The following is an 18,695-nucleotide window of genomic DNA, read 5'->3' as shown; positions in this document are numbered from 1 at the left end:
AATGGCAGAGGGGAAGAGACTGTTCTTGAATCGCTGAGTGTGTGCTTTCAGGCTTCTGTGCCTCCTTCCTGAGGGTCGCAGTGAGAAGAGGGCATGTCCTGGGTGGCGGGGTCCTTCACCATGGATGCCACCTTTTTGAGGCATCGCTCCTCAAAGATGTCCTGGATACGAAGGAGAAAGGCAAAACACAGTTGTACGAGTTATCAGGTTATAGCAGTACAGAACCTCAACCTCTCTGATATCAGCACGAACGATTTCAAAGGGAATGGCCCAAAGGAGGGGGGATCCAGGAAAACTTTGTGAGGAACAGAGTGAGAGAAGGACAAAGGGTCTCGGCCTGAAACGTCGACTGGCCTGCTGCGTTCACCAGCAACTTCTATGTGTGTTGCTTGAATTTCCAGCATTTGCAGAATTCCTGTTGTTTGAGAGAAGGACATGGCTGGAAAACTCAAACAGGGCAAGAAGCCGATGTATTAGGAGTCTTTCGTGGAGTTGGATACGCAATGTTTCCAAGGCCTGATGAAATGTATCCTTGGCTGTTATGGGAAGGAAGGGCTGAGCTCCCAAGGTCTCTTCGAGAGTTCAGTGAAACCCTCTCTCACTGCTCCCCCTCCGTGATCTCTGCTTCCTTTCGACGGGAGTCGGTGAAACCTTCTCTCACTCTGTGATATCTGCTCAGCTCTTTACTTCATCCCTCCCCACTCCTGGTTTCACCCAGCACCTTGTATTTCTTTCTCCACTCACCTTCCCCCGCCCCACCGAACTTTTAAATCTACTCATCTTTTTTCTCCACTCCTGCCGAAGGGGTCTCGGCTGGAAATGTCGACTGTACTCTTTTCCATCGATGCTGCCTGGCCTGCAGAGTTCCTCCAGCAATTTGTGTGTGTTCCAACGATCCTAGTAGATTAAAATCCTCTCCCATCCTCATTGATGATGTAAAGATCATTGGCAGAGGTTCAGCAATCTCCTCCTTCACCTTCCACAGCAGCCTGGGGTACATCTCATCCGGTCCTGGCGATTTATCCAACTTGATGCTTTCCAAAAGCTCCAGCACATCCTCTTTCTTAATATTTACATGTTCAAGCTTTTCAGTCTGCTGCAAGTCATCACGACAATCACTAAGATCCTTTTCCATAGTGAATACGGAAGTAAAATATTTATTAAGTACCTCTGCTATTTCCTCCGGTTCCATACATACTTTCCCACTGTCACACTTGATAGGTCCTATTCTTTCACGTCTTATCCTCTTGCTCTTCACATACTTGCAGAATGCCTTGGGGTTTTCCTTAACCCTGCCTGCCAAGGCCTTCTCATGGCCTCTTCTGGCTCTCCTAATTTCCTTCTTAAGCTCCTTCCTATTAGCCTTATAACCTTCTAGATCTTTAACATTGCCCAGCTCTCTGAACCTTTTGTAAGCTTTTCTTTTCTTCTTGACTAGATTTATTACAGCCTTTGTACACCACGGTTCCTGTACCCTACCATAACGTCCCTGTCTCATCGGAACGTACCCATGCAGAGCTCCACACAAACATCCCCTGAACATTTGCCACATTTCGTCCACACTTTTCCCAAAGAGCATCTGTTTCCAGTTTCCTGCCTGATAGCCTCATATTTCCCCTTGCTCCAATTAAACGTTTCCCTAACTTGTCTGCTCCTATCCCTCTCCAATGCTATGGTAAAGGAGATAGAATTATGATCACTATCTCCAAAATGCTCTCCCACTGAGAGACCTGACACCTGACCAGGTTCATTTCCCAATACCAGATCAAGTACAGCCTCTTCTGTTGTAGGCTTATCTACATATTGTGTCAAGAAACCTTCCTGAATACACCTAACAAATTCCACCCCATCTTAAACCCCTTGCTCTTGGGATACGCCAATCGATATTTGGGAAATTAAAGCCTCCCATCATGACAACTCTGTTATTATTACACCTTTCCAGGATCTGTTTCCCTATCTGCTCCTCGATATCCCTGTTACTATTGGGCGGCCTATGAAAAACACCCAGTAAAGTTATTGACCCCTTCCTGTTCCTAACCTCCACCCACAGAGACCCCGTAGACAATCCCTCCATGGCGTCCACCTTTCCTGCAGCTGTGACACTATCTCTGATCAACAGTGCCACGCCCCCACCTCTTTTGCCTTCCTCCCTGTCCTTGTTGAAACATCTAAAACCCAGCAATTGAAGTAACCATTCCTGTCCCTGAGCCATCCAAGTCTCTGATGGCCACCACATCATATCTCCAAGTAGTGATCCACGATCTAAGCTCATCCGCTTTGTTCACAACACTCCTTGCGTTAAAATAGACGCATCTCAAACCTTCGGTCTGAGAGCATCCTTGCATCCTTTCTCTATCACCTGCCTATCCTCCCTCTCGTACTGTCTACAAGCTTTCTCTATTTGTGAGCCAACCTCCTCTTCCCTAGTCTCTTCAGTTCGGTTCCCAACCCCCAACCATTCTAGTTTAAACTCGCAGTAGCCTTAGCAAACCTCCCTGCCAGGATTTTGGTCCCCCTCAGATTGAAGTGCAACCTGTCCTTTTTGTACAGGGCACTCCTGCCCCAAGAGACGTCCCAATGATCCAGAAATCTGAATCCCTGCCCCCTGCTCCAATCCCTCAGCCACGCATTTATCCTCCACCTCATTTCCCCCTGACATCTCCTCTGTACCCACTCCCAAGCACCTTAAAACTATGCCCTCTCGTTCTGGCCATTTCAGCCCTGGGAAAAAGCCTCTGACTATCCACACAATCAATGCCTCTCATTATCTTGTTCACCTCTATCAGGTCACCTCTCATCCTCCGTCGCTGCAAAGAGAAAAGGCCGAGTTCACTCAACCTATTCTCATAAAGCATGCTCCCCAATCCAGGCAACATCCTTGTAAATCTCCTCGGCACCCTTTCTATGGCTTCCACGTCATTCCTGTAGTGAGGTGACCAGAATTGAACACAGTACTCCAAGTGGGGTCTGACCAGGGTCCTATATAGCTGTAACATTACCTCTCGGCTCTTAACCTCAATCCCACGATTGATGAAGGCCAATGCACCGTATGCCTCCTTAACCACAGAGTCAACCTGCGTAGCAGCTTTGAGTGTCCTATGGACTCAGACCCCAAGATTCCTCTGATCCTCCACAGTGCCAAGAGTCTGACCACTAATGCTATATTCTGCCATCATATTTGACTCGATAGCCGAATTCCGCTCTTGCGTCTTATAATCCTGGTTCCCTCTTGGCTTGGGTCACCTTGCCATGGAAGAGATCCCAGTGATGCTGTCTGCTCTGCACCCACACTTTGTACATTTCAGCCGTCCTGCCTTCCTGTTTCTAAACTCGCTCGTACATGGCAGAAGGGGTAGTCCAGCGATTACAATATACCAGCACTTCTTCTTTACAACTTGTCTGTTGATCTGTAAATCTCCGTTGCAGGACCTCATCTCTCTCCTTGCGGATGATCATTGGTGTCAGCGTGGACTATGCCTTTTTATCATGGGGCAAAATACATTCTGAGTGTCGCACAAATCAGATCGATGACCTTTTCTTCAGTCTTGCTTCGTGAAGGTCGGGGCTGTGAATGAACATTTGCATTTTCTGCTGGTTTTTTTTAGGTGTTGTCTGAAGCCTGTGGCCAAGAAATCACAGCAAAGCACATGCTACCGACGGTTCTCCAGATGGCAGGCGATCAGGTGGCAAACGTTCGCTTCAACGTGGCTAAATCATTGCAGAAAATAGGACCGGTTTTAGATGCCAGGTAAGTATTTGAGTTGGGGTTTATAACCCGGCCTGTGGAGAATGTTTCACCTCCGGTTTGGAATGGAAGTTGAGACACCACTGTGGTGGCGTTTAGTGATGGAGTCGCACCGTCTTTTGTCCCCACAGGTCCAATCCGGCCAAGACCACCATCTCTGCCAGTCCCATTGTCCCAGGTTCTCAACCTGGGGTTCATGGACCCCTAGCGTAATGGTCCATGACACCAAAATAGTTGTGCACCCTTGCTCTAAACCTTTCCTGCCCGCGTACCTGTCCTGATTGAAGTTGTTAATGTGCCTGCCTCAACCAGTTCCTCTGGCAGCTCATTCCATGTACTGCGTGGGGGAGGGGCATAAACTTAACCCTCAGGCCTCCCCCTGCCCTGTGGTGTTTGCCTCACTTTCCTGCTTGACCTTGATCCTTTGGTACCCTTAAACGATCATCTTCTCTATCCAGAGGTTAAGACCATAAGACACAGGAACAGAAACAGGCTGTTCGGCCCATCGATACTGCAGGGCCATTCTATCATGGCTGATTTATTATTCCCCTCAACCCCACTCGCCTGCCTTCTCCCCATTTTTTTTAAAAAAGGACATCCTTGCCAAGAACATTTAGTGGCCCGTTTCTACCCTCCAGGCTGGTCCTCATTGTTAAAACTTCTGGCAAGCTGGCAACGTGGGTTAAAAGTTGGCTGAGGATGGTGGAGGGTGTTTCAAGCAAAGCTTGGGTTCTGGATATAGTCAGTTGTACTGTATAGAAGCATGCCCTCTTGTCCATTACATCTATACTGACAATCACTCCTTGCTATAGTAAACCCACTCAGCCACACTAACTCCACATCCCTCTGTCTTGCTAACTGAACCTGTAGAACAGGCCCATTGGCCCACAATGTTGTGCCAAACTAATTCTTCCTTTTCAGTCCGGACGAAGGGTCTGGGCCCGAAACGTCACCTGTTTATTCATTTCCATAGGTGCTACCTGACCTGCTGAGGTCCTCCAGCATTTTGTGTGTGTTGCTCTGGGTTTCCAACACCTGCAGACTTTATAAATAAAGCAGCGCCTAATTGAACCATGTCCTTTGGCCCGCACGTGGCCGATATCCTCCATTCTCAGCACGTTCATTTGCCTGTCTAACAGTGTCTTAAATACTTCAATGCTCACACAAAACGCTGGAGGAACTCAGCAGGTCAGGCAGTGTCCATGGAAATGAATAACCAGTCGGTGTTTCAGACCGTGACCCTTCATTGGATCATAAACACTTGTTTCAAACCTGCATCCAGTTCCACCAGACCCGTCGGTGTGTTCCAGGTACTCAAATCCTCGGCACGTCTTTGAGCTGTTCTCTTCTGGCTCTTACATCTCAACTGTGAGCCGTCTGCCTTTGCCTCAGAATTTTGTAAACTTCTGTCAGCTCGTCCCTCCCTCAGACTCCATCACTCTGGAGAAAGCAACCTCTCCGGTAACATCTGCAGTACCAGCCAGCATGTCTGGACCTTTTTCAGACCCTTTAAAGGGGAGACCAGGGCTGAATTCACTACTCCAAATGTGACGTAACCAGAGGTTTATCACAGGCAACGTCCTGTAAACATCTTCTGTACCTTCTTCAAAGTCTCCACACCCTTTAAAGGACTGACCAGAGCTGAATTCAGTACTCCAAATGTGACCTAACCAGAGGTTTATCAAGTGACTGTCCAGGTTTTGTTCCTGCCTGCACCACCACCACCTCCTTTGGCAGCTCAGCTACCAACTCCTGCATGAAAAGTTTACTCCTCCAATCTTCTTTAATACATCTTCCCTCTCTCCTTCAACCACTGATGGATAAATCCTGGTTAGAAGTGAAAACCGCACAGTGAGATTTCAGTTAACGCCACCACCATCTTCATCATCATGAGACGTGGGCGATCGTGGTCTCTCCATGGCCACGATTGTTCTTGGCAAATTGTCCTGCAGAACTGGTTTGTGCCATTGACGCCTTCTGGGCCGTGTGTGTCTTTACAAGACGAGGTGACCCCCCCCACCCCCCAGCCATTATCAGTGCTCTTCAGAGATTGTCTGCCCGGCGTCAGTGGTCGTACAACCGGGACTTGTGATCTGCACCGGCTGCACACATGACTGTCCACCATCTGCTCCCACGGCATCGCGTGACCCGGATCAGGTGGGGGGGCTTAAGCAGGTGTTGCACCTTGCCCAAGGGTGACCTGCAGGCCTGCGGAGGGAAGGAGCACCCTGCACCTCCTTCGGTAGCGACGTATCTCCACCCCGCCAACCCGTCCGGTGAACGATTTTTGTGAAATTGTGCGTTTGTGATTTGATTGGAATTTGTGTGGAAAGAAATAACAGATGGATTGCATTAAAAGGAAGTTTATGCATTCAGTGCCCCCTCTCTTCAACGGCATAAAAATGGAGCATCCAAATTGTTCTCCTTTTGCATCCACTACCCCAAATGAGCTCAGCTGCAGTTTCTGACCATAGTCTGCTAGTTGAGCTCTAACCCGTATCTGGCCAGTAAACGATCAGTTGTGGTAGTGGGAGCCTGCGTGAGAGGCAGAAATAGGAGATTTTAATCTGGGTAGTATCCAGTATCGCTTTAGATTTAAGTGAATGTGCTGCTGTCTTGTTTTGAAGGTCACAGGTACTAAAAATTGCTTTTTAAATCACAGCACTTTACAGAACAAGTTCAAACCAACACTGGAGAAATTGGGTCAGGACCAAGATATGGACGTAAAGTACTTCGCGCAGGAAGCCATGACTGGTAAGTTGTGGCTTTGGACCCAGCTCGGTACGAGCATAAGCATTCTCCATTCAAGCAGTTGTGGCCTCCATTGTACTAGAGTCTGTCACTGGGTCTCTGAAGATGAGCACAAGACAAGATGGGTGTCTGCTGGGTTCCTGCTCTAGGTGCACTGATGGTAGAAAAGGCTCTTTAAACTAAAGATGTGTGCTTTGTAATCTGCACGTGTAACTGGTGAGAGTCAGGGAAAAACATGCAGTCCTCAGCACGTTCATTAAAGGGGATAAAACACAAATTATGGATTCAAAACTCTGAACCAGCAAGAGGGTTATTCGAGGTGCTGGAACAATGCTGTGATATTTGGAACTGTTTCCAGTTAAAGGGATTTACTAATTGTTCAGAATTATAAACCTTGTTATAGAGCCAAGCATGAAGTTCTCAGTTCTGTCTCTTACTTCCCTCCCTGTTTCTGTAAGCTGAATATTTTAAGAACCAATCCAGAGTTTTGAGTACAATCCTCAGTAAAGAGTTCTGTGTTTATATTAGGTGATTTTTAGGGTTTAGGAACGGGTGTTAAAATCTAGTGCCAGACATCCCACCCTGCAAAATCTCATTTCAGGGAGGTAGCAGTACGATATGGAGAGCAAGCTGTTGCCCCATGTAGCAAGCTCCCCGTCTGCACGCACCCAAAGGAACGGCAGATTGAGTTTGGTACCAGGAGCACCACAGGAGTTGTCAGTCAGCGTAGGACTGCCTTAGGGACTCCAGCTCCGGGTTTACTCCCAGAGCCTTCCCTGTGAGTGGGTACAGCGGCAAGGCAGCGGGGGTTTGAGATCAGAATTTTCCTTCTCCTAGATGAGCTGACGAGTCCCATCTGCCCGAATAGGTCTTGAAGCAACAGGAATTAAGAGCTGGCAATTGTATGAATTCACTTGCAATATTTTAGAAATGACATACTCCATCGCTAGAATTCCCACAAGTTGTCGTCATAGCTTACAGATAGATGCGTATTCTGATTATCTTCAGAAACGTTCCCATTTTGTCTCCGTTTAATATCTAATCTGCATGTTTTCCTTCTTATCTAGTGCTTGCCTTATCGTAGAAAGGAGTGAAGAAATGGCTCTCCAGACTTGCAACGAGATCTGCCGCTGACATCTTTGAAAACCTTCTTCCACTCTCTCTTTGTACCGTATAGGAAAAAGGAAAGTTACGTCACATCCGGAGTTTCTCCAGTTTGCGGACGATTTCCCTCCACGCCTCTCTAACATAGTGGGGAACCGCGTACGAAGCAAGTTACAGCAATGGTTTGCCATTGCCTTCTGCCGGGTGAGTTTCCAAAGAGATCACCAGCTCGTAACCCAGCATGGATGGAAAGCGTGCAGGGGAGCCGGCTGGATTCAAACTCGGGGTGACGCCACTACAACACCAGCTGGGTCAGCCTACTGTATGATATGGGGACTACTTTATGTTGTAGTAACACGTCATTGCATGCGCTACTAGGTGCACATTGATACGTATGTGTTTGTTCTGCATCGTTTTCTACTAGTAAAGAACCATGAAACTTCGCTCCTGTCTCCAGCATTTTTATTAATAGCATTGTTGTGTAGCCAGGCCACATACACAACACTCTTTAAAGAATTACCCCTGGAAATGTAAACGTCTCGTACGTAGTGTCACTGGATTTTAGCTGCCTTGTAGATTCTAGTTCTGCAGTCTTTCTGCTGTCTCAATTTAGCTTGAGATATCGAGCTGTCTACTCCCCTTATTTATTTTCATTGACTGCAGTGTACCCAGTGGCATTGTGTATCCGATGGGTTTAACTGTTAACAAGGATGTGAGGTTATTAGCTTTGCTGCTCTGTCGACAGTCACTTGTATCCAGCATGCCTCCTCCTCCTTTCCCAAAACACCTTCGCTTGTATTCCCAGCATCCAGTGGCAAATGCTCGAATTAAAACTGAAGATGTTGTCCAATCTGAAACTGTTCTCGGATGGGGTGGCAGAGGAGGGGCCCAGTGAGGGGTCCACATTGGATGGGCCTTGGCTTGGGGAAGTGGTCCACATTAATGCGTCCTGACCCTGATGTAGGAGAGGGTTTCGCATTTGATGGGGCCTGGTGAAGGGGTGGGTTCCACATTGATGGGTCCTAAGGTGGGGCCCACATTTAATGGGGCCTCATGTGTCTGCACTGCATTGTCCCCACGTTGCTGAATGACGTGCTATAAGTTTTGACCGACCTTAATTTCCCTTTTAATCATTTTTAACATTAAAAGAAAGAGTGCCCGTTAGACAGTTATTGAAATGACTTTCAATGCCGACCTCATTATTCCAGTGACTTGAACAGCAGTGCCAGTGGATGCTGTGATTACCTGATGGTTTGGTTAGGCAGCCATTGCTTCTGTACGTATTAGTTAAAGTAGATTTTTCAATAGCTGAGCTTCTCTTCCCGACCAGAATTACACAATATTGTATCATTCCAGTGGTCTAGTCACATTTGGGATGCCATTTCAATATTGCAAATCACGTAATTTAATGTCTGTTAGCTTTTTGAATGATTATAGAGATTGTGTTAGGCACATTTAACCTGTTACCGGTGGACGTCATTCTCCTAATTTGTATATTACATCGTTGTTTTGACTGCTTTCCCTAATAAAGTGGATTAAGGTAAACGCTGCTTCGTGTTGCACACCAGAGAGGTGCAGGATTTACCGCCTTGCGACTTTTGCGGAGCAGAAACACGTAAAAAGCATATCATGTGTTTCGTTTCCCTTTAATTTTTTCCTTCTGTTAAATTTCTTTTTGAGGTAGCTTTCTGTGCTGTTCAGCTAGTTTTAGAGAGCAAAGTCTTGCACACAAATCAGAGTTAGTCACTGAAGATTTAGTCAACGTGGAGAGACAAGTACACCAGGGGAACAGGCCCTTCACCTCTTTTCTCTGGCATCTTCTCTCTTCATCTCTTCCTAACAAAAGCCCCAAGCCCAACCTTAGTGTCCCTCACCAGAGAAACCTCCAATTAATCATAAGACGATAAGATGGAGGAGCAGAAGTAGGCCCATCAGCCCATCGAGTCTGCTCTGCCATCCAATTCTTCCAGTCATCCCCATTCCCCTTGCCTCTTCATGATGCCCTGTCTCATCAAGAACCTATCTATCTCTGCCTTAAATACACCCAATGATTTGGCCTCCACAGCTGCTCGTGGCCCCTAGACCACCTCCCTCACCACTATTCAGACCCTTAAACAGTCCGTCCATGTGAGGCGATAGTTCACCAGCAGGTCTGCTTGTGTCACCTGCTGTAACTTGGTGCAGCCTCCTCTACATTGGTGAGATTCAGCGTAGATTGGGGTATCATATATTTGAGCACCTTCACTCTATCTGCCACAAAAGGCAGGCTCTCCCAGTGGCTATCCATTTCAATTCAACTTCCTATTCCCATTTTGGCGTGCTGATTGTCTCCTCTACCGCTCAAAGAGGCCACACTCAGATTGCTGGAGCAACATCTCATAGTCGATCTGGGTAGCCTCCAGCCTAATGGCACAAACACCGAGTTCTCCAACTTCCAGTAATCTTTCCCCACTCCCTCCTTCTCTCTGTTTCCAGCCCTCATGCTGGCTCCCCTCTTACCCTTCTCTTCACTTCCTCTGGTTCCCCCCTCCTCCTTCCCTTTCTTCCATGGTCTCTATCAGATTCCCTCTTCTCCAGCCCTTTACTTCTTCCACCTATCACCTCCCAGCCTCTCACACCCCCCTCCCCCTTCCCCCTCACCTGGTCTCGCCTATCACCTTCCAGCTTGTACTCCTTCCTGTCCCCGCACCACTTTATTCCAGCTTCTGTCCCCTTCCTTTCCAGTCTGTCCTGATGAGGGGTCTGTTTATTCCTCTCCAGAGATGGTGCTTGACCTGTCAAGCTCCTGTGTTAGTGTGACCTGTGCTGTTCCAACAAGAAAGATTCCAGTTTCAAGGTGACTCAAGTTAAGAGCAGTGGGGTAATCAGGTTGTTCTCACTGAATCCTGGTCTTCATTGGTGTGTTTTCTTGCAGGGAGTGCTGTTGGAGAGAAGTGGAAACACACTAAATAAGGAGAAGTATGTGACCCAGCATGGAGCAGTTTGCAGGGGAGCCGGCTGGATTCGAACTGGGGACCTTTCGTCCCCAAGTCCGACTCTGATGTCACGACACCACCAGTCGGGTCACAGGAGTATAGATGGGGAAATGCAAGCAGACTGTTTCCACTGAGGTTGGGTGGGACTACAACTAGAGGTCATATGTTAAGGGTGAAAGGTGAAAACCTTAAAGGGGAACATGAGGGGAAACTCAGAGGGTCATGAGAGTGTGGAATGAGCTGCAAATGCAAGTGGTGCATGCAGACATCCCACCCTGCAAAAACTCATTTCAGGGAGGTAGCACCATCAATTTGCGAGAGACTCCTGGAACTTCCGGGAGAGGTGGGATAGCTGCAATAGAGTAGCTCCTTAGCAGCTAGCCGGCTAGTTTAAATAACGTTAGTTATGATAATGAATGAATGACACCTGTTAAACTCACCTCAACATGTCTTTTACAGTCTTAACCCACCATGGGCAATAGAAAGGTCACTGTTACAAGCAGTGCAGCGAGCAACACTGTCATTATTTTGACCCCTGTTAGGCAGGGGTACTCTTCAGTGTAGTCTGGGGTGAAGTACGTTTTATATTTTCTTTTTGCTTTTTGTGGAACACTCTGCCATCCATCTATCCTCTCTCCCTGTGCCCCCTCTCCCCTCTCCCCTCTCCCCCCATCTGTGTGTGTGTGTGTGTGTGTGTGTGAAAAAAATCCATTTCCAGGATATTGTACATAATTTGCAGCCATCAGGGAGCCGCTGTCGATGTGCGGGTGACTCCTGCAACTTCCGGGAGAGGCGGGATGTCTGTGCGTGTGAGCTCAATTTCAACATTTAAGAGAAGTTGGGATGGGTACCTGGATGGCAGTGATGTGGAGGGCTATGGACCCAGTGCAGGTTGATGGGAGTAGGCAGCTTAAATGGCTTTCTATGAAATAGATCAGCCTGGGGCCTGTTCCTGTGTTGTATGACCTATGGAAGGCTATCTTAAGTATGAAAAAACAATTCCAAGAGAAGCTAGAGACAGAATCGGATGCACCTTAGCTTTGGCAGAGTTTGCATGCTATTACTTCCTACAAGGTGAAACCTAACATCATAAATGGCTGAATTAAGATGAATGCCTTTTATGTACACTTTGAAAGGCAGAATAAAATTATACATGTGTAATTCCCTGCAGCATCTTATATCTGTCTCAGAGGCCGACATCTGAACAGCTTTCAAGAGGGTGAACCCTGACAAAGCTTCATGCCCAATGGTGCACCTGACAAGGCACTGAAAACCTGTGCCACCCAATCAACCAGTTCTATAGGGAATGAATCTCATTGGCACTGAAAACCCATGCCACCCAACCAACCAGTTCTACATGGAATGAATCTCATTGGCACTGAAAACCTGTGCCACCCAACCTCCAGTTCTATAGGGAATGAATCTCATTGGCACTGAAAACCCGTGCCACCCAACCAACCAGTTCTATAGGGAATGAATCTCATTGGCACTGAAAACCTGTGCCACCCAACCAACCGGTTCTATAGGGAATGAATCTCATTGGCACTGAAAACCTGTGCCACCCAACCAACCGGTTCTATAGGGAATGAATCTCATTGGCACTGAAAACCTGTGCCACCCAACCAACCGGTTCCACAGGGAATGTATCTCATTGGCACTGAAAACCTGTGCCACCCAACCAAACAGTTCTATAGGGAATGAATCTCATTGGCACTGAAAACCCGTGCCACCCAACCAACCGGTTCCACAGGGAATGTATCTCATTGGCACTGAAAACCTGTGCCACCCAACCAAACAGTTCTATAGGGAATGTATCTCATTGGCACTGAAAACCCGTGCCACCCAACCAACCAGTTCCACAGGGAATGTATCTCATTGGCACTGAAAACCTGTGCCACCCAACCAAACAGTTCTATAGGGAATGAATCTCATTGGCACTGAAAACCTGTGCCACCCAACCAACCAGTTCTATAGGGAATGAATCTCATTGGCACTGAAAACCCGTGCCACCCAACCAACCAGTTCTATAGGGAATGTATCTCATTGGCACTGAAAACCCGTGCCACCCAACCAACCAGTTCCACAGGGAATGTATCTCATTGGCACTGAAAACCTGTGCCACCCAACCAACCAGTTCTATAGGGAATGAATCTCATTGGCACTGAAAACCCGTGCCACCCAACCAACCAGTTCTATAGGGAATGTATCTCATTGGCACTGAAAACCCGTGCCACCCAACCAACCAGTTCCACAGGGAATGTATCTCATTGGCACTGAAAACCTGTGCCACCCAACCAAACAGTTCTATAGGGAATGTATCTCATTGGCACTGAAAACCTGTGCCACCCAACCAACCAGTTCTATAGGGAATGAATCTCATTGGCACTGAAAACCCGTGCCACCCAACCAACCAGTTCTATAGGGAATGAATCTCATTGGCACTGAAAACCTGTGCCACCCAACCAACCAGTTCTATAGGGAATGAATCTCATTGGCACTGAAAACCTGTGCCACCCAACCAACCAGTTCTATAGGGAATGAATCTCATTGGCACTGCACTCACCCTTGCACCAGCTGCTCAACAACAATGCCTACGTCAGCCTCCTGTTTATTGATTATAACTCAGTGGTCAACATCATCATTCCTTCATTACTGATCAACAAGCTTCAAAACCTGAGCTCCTGTACCTCCCTCTGCAACTAGATCATCGACTTCCTGATCGGGAGATCAAAAATAACATCTCCTCCTCCAAGACAATCATCAAGGACTTATTGTAACTTAGTTATTTTGTTTTCTGTATTGCAGCCACAAACAACAAATTTCACAACATATGCCAGTGATAATAAACTTGATTCTGATTTTATAATGAAGGTCCACGAACAATGCATGATTATGCATTTTAAGCACTATTTATTTTGAAATTTGTAGCAATTTACTGTCTTTGGGCTGTACGTTTGCAACTTTGCACCTTACAATTGCTGCAAAGCAGCCAATTTCTTGTCATATGAGACAGTATTAATAGACCTGGTTCTGGTGTCACTGGAGACTTTGCTCCAGGAGGTCATCATGCCCTGAACAATAAGTACTGCAGAACTGGTGAGTAAGGCGAACAGATTGTAATTACAAATGAGGCTAGTATGTGGATCCAGACAACACCAAGGAAACTCCAGTCCTTGTATCTATTCAAGAGACTGCAGAATGGATGAGCAAAATTACCATATTACAATGGTAGAAAGAATACATTTTCCAAAATCCCACCTCTTTCTTCTTGAGGTTCCCCTCAACTGGAAGGAAGTAAATGTAACCCCACTCTTTGACAAAGTTGGGAGAAGACAATTGCAGAGAAAATACTTAAAGTCTATCATTGAGTGAGTGGCAACAGCACATTTAAAAAAGTAGGACTGATCAGAATTGGCGTGTAACTTGTTCAAGTTTGCTGAGAATTGATGAGGAAGACAGCTATGCTGCTCATTAGATTTTCAGAAGACCTCGAATAAGGTGCCACAGAAGAAATCATAAAGCACATGGGAATGAAGGAAATATTCTTGTGTGGGTTGAGGATCAGTTAATAAACAGAAAATAATGACTCGGAATAAATAGGTCACTTTGAGATTCGGAGGTTGTTGACTAGTGTTGCAGGAGTTGATATTCTAATATTCAGTCAATATCAATGATCTTGTTGAGAGGGTTTACAATAATATACAGTATCCATGTTTGCTAATGATACCAAGTTGGGGTCTGTATGACTTGTAATGATGATACAGAGATGTTTTAAATGGATGTACACACAAAATGCTGGAGGAACTCAGCAGATCTATGGGAATAAATAAACAGCCGACGTTTTGGGCCAAGACCCTTTATCAGAGCTGGAGAGGAAGGGAAAGATTCCAGAATATGAAGGGAGGGGTAAGGGAAGGAAGACAAGTTGGAAGGTGATAGGTGTAGACAGGTGGGTGGGGGAGGGGGGAGGGAGAGATGAAGTAACAAGCTTAGAGATGACAGGTGGAAAAGGTAAAGGACTGGAGAGTGGACCATGGGAGACAGGGAAGGAGGAAGGGCACCAGAGGGAGGTGATAAGCAGGGAAGAGAGGTAGTAAGAGGCCAGAGTGGGGAATGGAAGGGGTAAAATTACCAGAAGTAATTCAAGTAAGAGAAATCATTGTTTCATGCCATCAGGTTAAAGACTACTTAGTTGGAATACGAGGTGTTGCAGTGTGGGATACGGGAAAATTGAGGTTGGTGGCAGTGGATGGGAGATCTCCAGAGTCGATGAGGTTGCTGGTGGTGTCAGAGACAATATCCTGATGGTCTGAAGTGAGGTCCTTTTCAAGGGGTCAGTAAGAGGAGGTGTCCAGAGAATTGACACCTGGTCACAAGATTCACAAAGCTGAATGGTTGGGTAGGCCCATTGTTTCTGCCTCCTCTTGCATCCACATACCACAACTCCATTTTATCCCTCTTGTTTCAGTTGCGTCCCACCTACATCTGCAAGTCACCTTCCAGCTTCTTACATCATTCCCCCCTCCCCCATCCACTTGGCTTCACCTTACACCTTCAAGATCGGTCTCCTTCTCCTCTCCCTACACTTTTATTCTGGCATCTTCCCGCTTCCTTACCAGTCCTGATGGAATGTCCCAGCCTGAAGCATCAACAGTTTATTCATTGTTGTAGCGTGGACGAAATCACCAGAGAGACAGAGTCACTGGTAGGTACAAAGCAGCCTCTTTATTCGACACAAGCTACAGCAGGCATCTTACGGACGGAGACGCTTTCCGCAGAAAGGTCAGCTAGCCCAATGCGGGCTCAATATTTATATGCTAAACACAAAGGCAATCGCTACTTAAAAAGTTATAGACAATGCTTCCTTTTGAGGCTACATACAAAATATCACACCATCCTTTCCTTTCGACGCCAACCTGTCTGGGTTGGTATCCACAACCTCCAGGAATGTAAGTTAAGTTTACGATACATTTATTTGGCATTTCCCATGCTAAGATAGAAGATAATTAATATTTATAATGTATAGATAATACTGTCTTCAAAACTACAGCATCAGGTCAAACTACGGCGCCAGAAGCATAGGAAGTGCATTGTCAAGTCGAAGTCTGGTGGCCAAAGTCATTTAAGTGTAAACAAATCATTATCCCAAAAAAATTCACTCTAACATTCATTTGCATAGATGATGCCTGACCTGCTGAGTTCCTCCAGCGTTTTGTGTGTGTTGTCCTGGATTTCCAGCATCTGCAGTATCTTTTGTGTTTGAAATGGATTCATGCAGGTTATGTGAATCTGCAAGGTCACAGCTGATAGAGTGTAATGTGGAAAAGTGCAAGAGGAAATTTGGTTGGGAAAATAGAAAAGTAGAGTAGTTAAATGATGAGAGACTGTAAGGAGTTGGTGCTCAGAGTGACCTGGGTACCAGTGTACGTGAATCACTGATGCCAAAATACAGCAAACAGTTAGAAAGACAAATGGTTTGCTCGTCTTTATTGAACGAAGAAGGAGTACAAGAATAATAACATTCAAGTGCATTTATATAAATATCTGGTAAGATTGTGCCTGGAATATTGTAAAGAGATCTGGTCTCTCGAGCTAATAAAGGATATGAAAACAAACGAGACTGTGGATTCTGGGATCTGCCAGCAAAACCAAAACTCTGAAAGAACTTAGCTCATCAATTAGTATCTGCAGAGAAAGAATACAAGTTGATGTTCCAGGCTGAGACCTTGCACCAGGAGTGGACTGGGTGTGAATAAATGATATACTGTACAGTGGATTCTGGTCAGTTATTCTATCAGTTAATCCAGACAGCCACTTATTTGGGACAACTCTAAATGAACATAAACTAATCAAAAAAAAGCCAGAATTTCCTCACGTATTTGGGACACTATGTCTCTTAACTGGGACGGCAGAGTATTGCCAAACAGTTTCGAACTAGCGTCAGTTGTGTGCACTTGTGTGCCATTAAATACTCCACCGTGCTTAGAGTGAACAGTTTTTAAATATCATCAGCTTGTGTTCAAAAAAGCAGTGGTTTATGTCAGGGATAGGTAGCGAGAAATAAGCAGTAAGACAATTCAGAACTGTTTTTCTCACTGCAGTTTCAAGCAGTCAGGCTTGGAGATGCAAGAAATGGCTGGGAATGAAAGTGAAACAATTTCACTGCTTCAACAAATTAGAAACCACGAAGAAAGTTAAGATATTGACAATCATCTTGAATGTTACAATGAAAATGAGGATTTGGAGAATGCAACAGTTTCTAACTAGCATCAGTTGTGTGCATGTGTGTGGCCATGAGACACTACAGCATGCTTAGAGCAAATAGTTTTTAAATAGCATCAATTGCGTATGCTTGTGCTATGGTATTCATTTGAGCCTACTGATGCCAAATGACAAAGCAACAATTTTTGACACTACTTCAACACTGATTTTGTTCATTTACAGTCAATCAAAAAGAACAGAGCAGCGTACACTGTATCAACTCTGCTGTCGAGAACTATTAGGTGTTATCATAGTACTACAGTTATATTGGTAATATTCTAATTTGTTCTGTATTTATTTAAATACATAATTTGTTGCTCAGTTGAACATAGTTTGCCCTTTTAAAACTATTTTCATGAAAATTTGGCTAATTGTGGCAGCCACTTCATTGGGCCAAAATGTACTGATCCTGGTGTGTCCCCATTAACTGGAATCCACCATTCTGATAAATGGATGAAGGGTTAGTGAGGTAGAAGATCAGCCATGATTGCACTGACTGGTAGGACATACATGAATAGGCAAAGTGACCTACTTCTGCTTCGATTTTTTTAATGATCTCAAAAGCACGGTCAAGATCAATGAGCCTACCTTCAAAAGTCATATCCCATTAACTGCACCAACAGCCTAATTGACTATTAAATCACCAGTTTTGCATCAGACTATAAATCAGGCCTCATATGTAACATTAGAGTACATCACCTGTTCTATCCATGCACCAACAATTAACCCCCAAATCCAAATCTCACAGGTTACACAAACTGCTCGTTTCAACCAAGATAGCCATGTCAACCAGGTGATACTTACCGACAAATTGTATTGCCCCTTGCAGAACAGGATGGTGCAGGGTCAGAAGCACTGGGTGCTTACTAAATGGGATCGGTGGACCACTACAGAATGAAAGTATCATGACTGCATTCAGTATGCTGGGCACTGACCTACATGATTCACTGCCAATGGTCACGTCAACTGGATCTTGAGGAAATGCTATGACCTTCTAAAATATACCAGTGTTGCCTGCAAATTATGTGCATGCAGTAATTGTGCCCTGTACCCTAGTTAAGCTTGCAACTCCAGTGAAATTACTGCACATTCTCAGTAAATTTGAACAGTCTTAATATCTCTTACACAACAGAGGACAACTAACTGTGAGTTATTAAAAACAGCTCCAATCTGAGAGAAGCCAAACGCTAAAGATTTGTCACCACATTAAAAGGCAATGCTGTTCTTTCCCTATTGTTGTAATTGTAGCAGGTGATTTATTTCAGTGAGGACTTTGTGTAAGGCAACCTGCACCTCAACTAGGTATCTTACTGAAGTTCAGAGAGGAGAATGTTCCATAAAGATTCTGTGCATAAACAAACTTCTGCAATGAGCCTTTCACCACTTCCCCTCATGTCAGGATGAGTGGCTGTCCCAGCTCTGCTTGGCCCCTGTTATTAGTCACAGAATTGTACAACATAGGGACTTTGTACATTTGACCCATTGTGTCCATTCTATCAAAGAGCTCATTTACACTAATCTGATTTCCTGTTATAATAATCAATTAACCTAGTAACTCGCACATCTTTTGAGTGTGCCTCAGTAGCTGCACAGCAAGTTCCTAATGGGAATGGATGCATCTGGTGGGATCTCAGAGCGAATGTGTAGACTCCACAGACAACACTAGAGATCAGGAAGGAAGCTAATGTTTGTATCAGACCTCCAAGGTAATCAGTTTCTCTCTCTTTGATCCAATACCATTCCCTACTACCATAACACACATCAAAGTTGCTGGTGAATGCAGCAGGCCAGGCAGCATCTCTGGGCAGAGGTACAGTCGATGTTTCGGGCTGAGACCCTTCGTCAGGATGAACTGAAAG

At 45.6% G+C, this 18,695-nt stretch overlaps 1 protein-coding gene across 1 annotated transcript in view; it reads left to right on the top strand.

The window, feature by feature from the left end:
- Nucleotides 1-17,078, top strand: part of LOC134352512 (serine/threonine-protein phosphatase 2A 65 kDa regulatory subunit A alpha isoform-like) — a 67,190-nt gene extending 50,112 nt beyond the window's left edge. Inside the window, exons 16-20 of the mRNA XM_063059778.1 lie at nucleotides 3,606-3,748; nucleotides 6,408-6,499; nucleotides 7,674-7,804; nucleotides 10,515-10,671; nucleotides 17,020-17,078. Of these exons, the coding sequence (XP_062915848.1) occupies nucleotides 3,606-3,748; nucleotides 6,408-6,499; nucleotides 7,674-7,804; nucleotides 10,515-10,671; nucleotides 17,020-17,078 (582 nt within the window). The remainder of the gene's footprint in view (nucleotides 1-3,605; nucleotides 3,749-6,407; nucleotides 6,500-7,673; nucleotides 7,805-10,514; nucleotides 10,672-17,019) is intronic.
- The last annotated feature ends 1,617 nt before the right edge of the window (nucleotides 17,079-18,695 follow it).

Source organism: Mobula hypostoma, chromosome 10 (assembly GCF_963921235.1).
Source record: "Mobula hypostoma chromosome 10, sMobHyp1.1, whole genome shotgun sequence".
In the NCBI taxonomy this organism is placed as follows: Eukaryota; Metazoa; Chordata; class Chondrichthyes; order Myliobatiformes; family Myliobatidae; genus Mobula; species Mobula hypostoma.
This window is presented reverse-complemented; position numbering and strand designations above follow the sequence as displayed.